The sequence below is a fragment of the Clarias gariepinus genome, chromosome 6, assembly GCF_024256425.1.
Source record: "Clarias gariepinus isolate MV-2021 ecotype Netherlands chromosome 6, CGAR_prim_01v2, whole genome shotgun sequence".
Classification (NCBI taxonomy): domain Eukaryota; kingdom Metazoa; phylum Chordata; class Actinopteri; order Siluriformes; family Clariidae; genus Clarias; species Clarias gariepinus.
The window spans coordinates 30,682,043-30,690,845 of record NC_071105.1 but is presented as its reverse complement, the minus strand read 5'-3'; the positions used below and the strand labels follow the sequence as shown (position 1 = coordinate 30,690,845).

At 37.4% G+C, this 8,803-nt stretch overlaps 1 protein-coding gene across 1 annotated transcript in view; it reads left to right on the top strand.

Moving 5' to 3' along the window:
* Positions 1–8,803, top strand: part of iqca1 (IQ motif containing with AAA domain 1) — a 48,236-nt gene continuing 39,433 nt past the window's right edge. Inside the window, exons 1-6 of the mRNA XM_053497661.1 lie at positions 1–99; positions 1,719–2,046; positions 2,679–2,798; positions 4,048–4,224; positions 6,858–6,929; positions 7,241–7,443. Of these exons, the coding sequence (XP_053353636.1) occupies positions 89–99; positions 1,719–2,046; positions 2,679–2,798; positions 4,048–4,224; positions 6,858–6,929; positions 7,241–7,443 (911 nt within the window). The 5' untranslated portion in view covers positions 1–88. The remainder of the gene's footprint in view (positions 100–1,718; positions 2,047–2,678; positions 2,799–4,047; positions 4,225–6,857; positions 6,930–7,240; positions 7,444–8,803) is intronic.

Sequence of the window (8,803 nt, the reverse complement as noted above, 5' to 3'; positions counted from 1 at the left end):
AAACAAATAACGCACTCGTGATTACTTGCTCAGGCTGTGTCAGTGAAGCGCACTGACTTGTGGAAAAGTGAACTGATCACACTGGAGGATGTCACACAGGTACGACGGTTTCTTCTTGACCTATATAATGCATATGATACCAAATTCATGCATTGCTTTAACAAACAATATAAATCAGAGCATGCCAGTGTTAATGCATACCACTTTGTGGAGTGTTAAAAGAACATGAATATTTTAACCTGTATAATGCTGATAAAGTGCCTAAAATCCCTGCATGCAATATAACCTATACCCTGTAAGTATAGCTTAAATAATGGACATTTTTACACCGACCTCGTGTGTAAATACAGGGTGCATGGAAACTAATGTGCACTTTGCAACCCTGAGAAAGAATAAGATGTGTTTGTGTGTGGGTGTTAGTGTGTGTGGGTGGGGGTGTAGTTAACATTGTATTCCAGTTCCTATAGCAAATAACAAATCATGTCTCCAACGTCTTTCCCACAGTATAGCAGGTTAAGTATGGTCAGCTAAGTCCTTTGGCTGAACTACGTATCAACACACACATTAAGACATTAAGTAATGTCCTTGAATGTAGGGTCCTTGAATGGCACTTCACAGATCGCTTTATCAGAAAAGTTATATCTCGTCTCCCTGGCACTGTTGTTAGCATATAATCTCTCACTGCTGCTGTAGACTGTAGACTGCTTCGTCCAGCTGTTTTGTTGCCAGCAAAGACAGAGAGGGAGATTCCCTCCCAGTTTTATTGTAAATGTTGCTTTAGAAGCATCCTCACAACCTCCAGCTACAGCTGCCTCCCAGCCCCCCACACACACTCCCACTCAGTGATGTGTCTCCTTTGACTTGGTCACTCCTACAACCAATGGCGCTTGACAGTGGTTTTGCCCACACTGTATGGCCCGATCAGAATACGAAAAGAAGCTAGTTTCACCCTTGTTCTGAACCCTTTGAGAGATGCACAAAAGGGACTCCCACACACAGGAGGGTTAAAAAAGGGCAAAGAGGCCATCTATTAGAGCAGTGTGTATTCTATTTAAAAGATTGAAATGAAAGACATGCAAAACAAGGGTTTATTTAATACATAGTCCAACAGCACAATTTAATTATTAGCTCACACTCTTATTAGCTAGCATGTCATGTTATATTCTCTTAGGTAATCAGGATTGAATTTGGGGAAAAAATACATTCTGAGGGTACTAACCTTACAATTGAACCATCAATAAGCTCCCACAGGGCAGGTGATTTAGAGAGGTGTTGTTAGAGACTTTAATAGGTAATAAAATCTAACCTGCTTCTGTTTAAAGGGCTGTAATTGTCATGTGCAAGGTGTAGAAAAAAACGAGAGGAGCCAGGAAGGTTTCACAGTTACAGTGAGTTAATTATATATTGGCTATACAAATCCAGTACCTGAATATACTGACAACTCATTTGAAATAGAAAAAACACAGTTTGGGTGTTGGTTGTTGCATGTGTATTTGGCCATGGACCTTTTAAAATCATGATGACTATACAAGAGCCTTTATGGTTTGTTCTACTAACCGCATTATTTGCGGGAATAAAGTATTGAAAAAAATTATATCTGACTGTTTTATTGTAAACTGAAAGGGGACCTTTAATTAAAGAGAAAAGCTGAAATTGCAGATTTATCAGATTGATGTGGATTAGCATTTCAAAGACTTTTATTGCTCTTTTGTGCTCAGCTCTTATGGCAGAATGTGGGCTGATGCCCAGGGGGCCTTGCAGGATCTCCTGCAAGATGAAATGCCCCCGTTGCTGCCTCGTCCTCAGAAGGATCGCTTTCAGATCTTTCAGACTCTGGCCACTTTCTACCTGCGCTACCTCCAGATCTTCCGTGGATTGGAGGCAGCCTATGACCAGCTTGTTCATCCCCAGAAGAGACGTGTGGTGCGCCATGTCCTGGAAGGAGTCATGGGGAGATTGGTGGAGCTGAAGAATGAGATGGTGGAGCTAGAGTACTCTGAGTTTCACTACTTTGACGACGTGCTACAGGACCTAAAGATGACACCTGTGAGTGCATGTGTACACTATATCATGCAGAAACTTGAACAGCGTAAAGGATATTTGCACCTTTTATAACGCCACTTTGACTGTTCAGAAAGTGTTAATAATGAGTTAGAGTTCCAATTAGTCCATGAGCTAATTTGCATATGAATTGACCAGGATTTCTCTATTTGCTTCACACATTAAATGAGTTTCACTGTAGAAGAACAACTCCTGAATGAACAGTGTCCAGTGTAAATCCTAACGCTATTCAAATTTAAATTGTAAATCTCAAAACTATTCAACAATATTATAGCTTCTAAAAAGACCCTACACTAGACCGTAGTACTGTGAGGGTGTATTTTTATTTTTTATTTGAATGATTATAGAGTAAGCCATGAAAGACATGAATCATATTTGAAATCAATTTAAACACCACTTATCAATCCTTTTAGTTTAGAGCTTTGTCTAAAAAATCCCTCTTTGTCATAGAAAACTACTACTTAACAAATTCAATCCCTTTTAAACGGGTTTTAATTTAGCAGAAAGGTAAGTGGGGTCACATGACCCACACCAGCAGTTCTTTGCAGATTTCCACCGACTGGGCTGGTTCCCATGTAGAGCTTTGATCTAAATTAAATCTTTTGTGCTTTTCACAGGAGGACTTGGAGATTCCCATCCCACGGTATTTTGTGAGGGAAAGGATGAAAGCACTGAAAGAAAGAGAGAAAATGCTGGCTCATATTCTGGCTGAAAAGGAAGACATAGAACAGGAACCTGTGCGTATTACACACTTTATTAAACCTTTTAATCTTTCAGGTTAAATATATATATGTATATGTATATATATATATATATATATATATGTATATGTATATATAAAACCACTGACCACTTACCACTGATTCATGTTCTCAATGAGTTGTTGATGATTTAATCTGAATTGTTAATACAGTGCTGTGAAATCTCCTCGATCTTTGCATATTTAACACTAATACCAATACTTATAGATTCTTATACAAAAATTTAATACAAGAAAAGGAGAACATGGAAGAATACAATTTACAGTGTTTAAATGATCATTTCATTTATTAAACACATATGCAACAGCTAAATCACCCATATTTTTTTTAACTAATTGCCCCCTTTATGTTAACAATTGGTTAAGGAGCAACAATTCCGTTCGTTACGTTCCTGCCTCTTCATCTTAACGGGGTTTAAACCAGGACACTGACTAGAAGGAGTGGTATTTGTTTCTTATAAGAGGTGAACTTGCTCTTCTGTGTCGAATCATTGTCCTTTATTCAGCTCAAGGACGGATGCCCAAGCATTTTCTTATAAGATTTTCTGGTAGAGAGCAGAATTCATAGTTCAGTCAACTGTGGCAAATCACCCAAGCCCTGAAGCAGCAAGCCATCTCAACACTGTCACCATCATGTTAGACTATTGGTATGATGTTCTTATTGTGGAATGTTGTGTTAGCTTTACACCAGATGTAATTCACCAAGTCCATCTTTCCACCCATCAGTCCAAAAAAACATCTTCTAACAGCATGATCAATTCCAGTACATTTTTATCTAATCGGAATCAGCACATATTGTGCTTCTTGTTGAGATATTTTACTTACATTGATGTAATGGTTTTTCTTTGCTGGGTGTGTCTACCCATTTAGTTATTTTTTTTATTTAGGCACTAAAGGGGCAAATACTATTTCACAATGGAACCGATGGTATAAAATTTTTTCAAAATGTTTAAAAATATATAGTATAGAGAATGAGTAAGTGAGTGTACCCAAGATGAAGATTGGTCGTATTGATTTATTTCTACTGCATTGTTTAGAATAATGCAACTGAATCAATTTGACACTGATAAATATTTAAACAGAATTTAAGATCTAAAACTGCATAAATAAAAATTACATAAAAAAGTTGAGCCATAAATTACCACTTTTTGGCAGAAAAAAGAAAACCGTGATTAGGAGCAACAGCCCTTTCTATGATGTTATATTATGTGTGTCTGGAATGGCAGGTACACAGCATGACTGTGGACAGGGCAGTGCTCTTGCTGCAGGTGAGTGAACGTGCGCGACAGGGACGCCTCAGAGCTCGTTTTATGAAGGAAATCCGAGATGAGGAGAGGAAGAATCAGCGTAGCGTGATCGGCAGCACACTGGACCCCCATCTCTCAGCCACTCTCATACAAAAGGTACTACTGGAGAGATCATAGCATATTACAACAAGAATTTATTACAATACAATTACTCTTATTCCTTGCTCCTGCACATGAAACATGATTAAAAGTTGCAAATTTTTAAAAGGAGCCCATAGAAACGTACAAATTATTACAGTATTTAATGTATTCAAGTACCATAATATGTGAATAGACACTATATTTATTTTATGTGAAAATAGTTATAAGCAGATAATATTATGCCCTATGAAACATGAGATTGTGTTATGGGATGTTTCCATTTCATGAACCTTAATTAATAGAAAATAACTAGTTAGGCATTTGCTTTTTAAAATGGAGATCTACACTATACCATTTCACTTAGGGAATAAAAGAGCAGGCAGTATAATCATGGCTGTGACATACTAGGCAGAATTTCTACCTTGATGACTAGTGAAACACTGGGATAAGTACATTAGTGTAGCAGTAGGTTATAGAGAAAAATAAAAGTTGTTTTTACTCTCATAACTGTGTTCCATTATTCGGCACGATCAGAAGTCCCAGTTTCGAATGCCCCTCATGCAAAATGCTGTGTTAGTATAATAATAGTAATAATCTATTTTATTTCTTTATTCCTCTTATACCACAGCAATTCTTCAACTTGATTTTTTCATTCATTATTAAACAGCACATTATACTTTTTAATTGCTTTTTGGTTACATTTAATTGTGTAGAACACCTTCAAGACAAGTTCACTTATGCTATATGAGCTGTTTCTCTTCAAGGTAATAAGTCAAAAAGGACTGCTTGTCATGTTACATAGAAACCAGAAGGCACAAAGTCCTCTGTCCTAAAGACTTTCCCATGGCAAAAAGCATGCCATAAAGCAATTGTTACAAAGCTCTGACACCCGAGACTCCTCCTAAATGTCAAATGAATATTACCTTAAAGACCTTCAATGTGTGCATGATCTATTACATATTTTACATTATGGTATTAGGCTTTAGGATTAAACAAATCCTGCTTTGGGTTTCCACCTCTTTAATATTCTTTACCCATTCTATTCAGCAGTACAGAAATCCAAAAATTATACTATGTATAAATACTTTTGTCATTTACGTTATACAAAATTGACTAAATGGGAGGAAATATCAAGAAATATGTAACTCAGCATGTGCTACATAATCTCCAGATTAATGCCTGTTAAAATGTCTGTATATATAGCCAGGAAAATGTTTTGACAGTTTTACACTACTTATGATATCTTTAAAAGGGTTGTGTTAGGTATAAGTGCTGATTTATTAAAGGCAATGGTACTTACAAACGATCGAACAAGAAACCTTTATGCGTCTGTGGGTTATGATTAGACGTTTATAGGTAACTTTCCATACACATAACTGTCATAACTTTGTTTTCCTGCACAAACGAATATGCAAAAAAATCTTTAAGTATTTATACTGTCTAATTAAATTGGCCTTTAACCGCACTGTGTTTTATTATGTTCCCTGTGCACTCATAAAAAAATCATAATACTCATAAAAGGGTCAGTCAAGCTAGACACAAATGGTACTTTCATGCACAGGAGAGAGAGTATTACTGTAGCTCAACCTGACCATGAACTCACATGATGTCCATCTGTCCTGTCATCACTCCTCATTGGCTTTGCAGTGCCAAATCTACTCAACAGGGATTATGGATTTCATGCAATCACTCCCATAGCATAAAAGATACATGGCCGATTCATGCGCATGGATAATGTGCTTATGGTTCTTTTGTTACCATAGAAAAGATTAGCACCTAAACCTAGACAGAGAGACAGAAAGTGGTCCTGGATTTTAGGCATAATCTTTCACTGTCCTAATCATGTAATCTGAGTCAAGATGCTTTGACGTGTCTCCCAAAGCATGTGTCCTTCAGACCCTGAACATAATGTTTAGCAGATAGTCATAAAGAGATAGTAGATATGATTGAAGAGCTCTATGCATTCGTGCCGTTGCGTGAGAAGCCTACAAAGCAGCATGTGACGGAACTGCTTTTTCAACAAAACACCATGGCTTTCTTTTATCTCTCATGGCGGCTGCTACATATTTAAAGTTTGAGGCACCTTAGTCAGCGTTGTATGTATTTGCTCCAGTGCTGGTAGTATATGCAAAGTGATTTACTGGCTTTAGAAAGCCTAATCTCCACACTGTTTGCCTTCTCATTCTCTTCTGTTTGTGCTCTGAAATCCTGGAGACGTAATCTCTTTTATCCAGCCAGCCTTAATTATTGGGTTGGCATTATCGTTGCCCTCACGCAGACGGAGGAAACTCTTTAGGATAAATGCAATTCCTTCCCTCTTTCTATAAGCCAAAAGCTAAATCATGGGATTACATGTCTTGATGCTGAAGACAGGACAGAATGGCTTTGCTCTGATTGTTAGTGTTTTTGTACGGCACAAAGCTGAATTCTCCACTTTCGATTACACAATAATCATGACATATTGCATTCCTTTGCACTAAAACTGAATGCTGGTAAGTGTTACTCAATAACATAACACAAATGCTGACTTTTCCTTTGTTCAAAAACTGTTTGTCATGTTGGCATCTGTCTCCAGAGCCCCTGGCTCTTTCTCATTCAGGTACTCTAGTAATCTAAGACGTGTGTATTGTGACTGTGCTTCTCCGTAGACATGGCGGGGATACAGGGAGAGGAAGAGAACCAAGAAAGAACGTCTGGAGGAAATGATATTTTTGGGAATGGTTGGTAGCAGGAAGCACTGCCAATGTACTATTTATGAAAAGTCTTTCCTTTTTTTGCTGATAGATTTTAGCTGGTTTACTTGTCAACGGAAATTTAAGTCATCAACGCCATTTTAAATGGCTAGTAGTCAGAAGCCAAGGCAAAAACAGTTAAAATTATTTCATCACTCATTTAATGGGCCTTATCTTTTATTGAGAATCAATTGTAGAACAAGACCAATATAGAGTCAATATGGTTTGTATTTCAACTATTTAATGAAAATCTAGCTGTATGCATATGAGCCTTACTGAATTTACATCATTATTCCCAGATGGACCCCCAACTCCCAACACCCAGTCGTGCTCAGCAGCGAGCAAAGCATGTAGAAAGCAACAGGCATCAGGTGCAGGAACAGCATGAAGCAGAGTACCAGCAGGCCCTGATCACCATCAAGGAGTCTGTTCGCTTAGTAGATGGACCGGACATAAAGGAAACACTTCAGGACCAGATTCGCCAATGGTTCCTTGAATGCCGGTAAAATCGCTGCTTAAAAATGAGCAAGTATTATATATATCAAGATTTTACTCAAAGCAACACTCGACTTGTCTTTTTCTATTTTATAAAAGTTGCTTAATTATTAGTAACAATGGCTTCCTGGTTAGGGTTGTCGTGGACCTACAGTATATCCTGCAAACTGTGGGTGTGAGGTGGGCATACACCCTGAACAGGATGCCTGTTCATCACAGGAAATCATGCCCACGTACATATTTACACATTTATTCACACCTAAAGGAAATTTTTACTTAGTCATGTTTTTGGGAAATTAACTGAGTGGAAAATCAGATAAACAGCGAAAACATGCATGTACTGTGAAGCTCTGAAGGTGGCAGGTTTACCGTCTGTACCTCACACTACCCAGTGTGTAGGAATTTACAGTTATTATTGTTGGTCCTGTGGGACAACACTGCTCTAGTGTCCTTGGTTTGATGTCTATGGTTCGCCTCCAGATTCTCTAAAAATTACGTACAACCTCCCAAACACATATTAACAGAGGAATTGATTATTTTAAACTGTCTCTAGGAGAACTGTCTCCTTTCGGTTACTGGGTTTTAGTTTAGGTTTGTATTTAGGTGTAGACATAGCATTCATTATAATTAGTATATTTAATTAATAATAAATCATTGTGTCAATGAAAAGTCCACACAAGGATAACATAAAAACTGAAAAAGAAACAGAATACTTTGTGGAACCACAATGTATTCATACTGGGCACCCATTGTTCCCAGGATATGATCCATCCACCTGACCCTGATCATGATAAAGCAGTTTCTGGGGGCAAATACATAGGGAGCTGTCCTCCCTAGAGACTCCCTGAAGACTCCTGTGCAGTATCACATGACTAGAGTATAATTTCAATTCATGATTATAAGTAGCCATAGTAACCTTCAATCAATGTGACCATCTCAGAATCTGGAATAGACTAGTATTCATGTGTAAATGATTCTGACATGGACAACTTTGGTATGAAGTAGAAAAGTATTAGAGTTATGAAAAAATCACTTTGCAAGCCTATTTCAACACCCACTATCTTTTTCAAAAACTGATTTATGATCAATTATATCTGATGTGATAAATTTTATTGATTGGTACTTTGATTAATTTTAATCTTTTTGAGAATTTTAGATCGATGCATCATTCTTGTTAAATCCCTACATACATCATACAAAAATCATACTACAGTATACACTGAATTTAGCTCTAATGGTTTATTGTTAACTGTTAATGCTTCAGTATTTCCAAAGCTGTGCATATCTAATAATCCGTTGTCTCATATCCTCTTAGCCCCTGTCTCCTTTAGCCAATCCACTAATTTGTTCGCTTGCTCCAATACTCT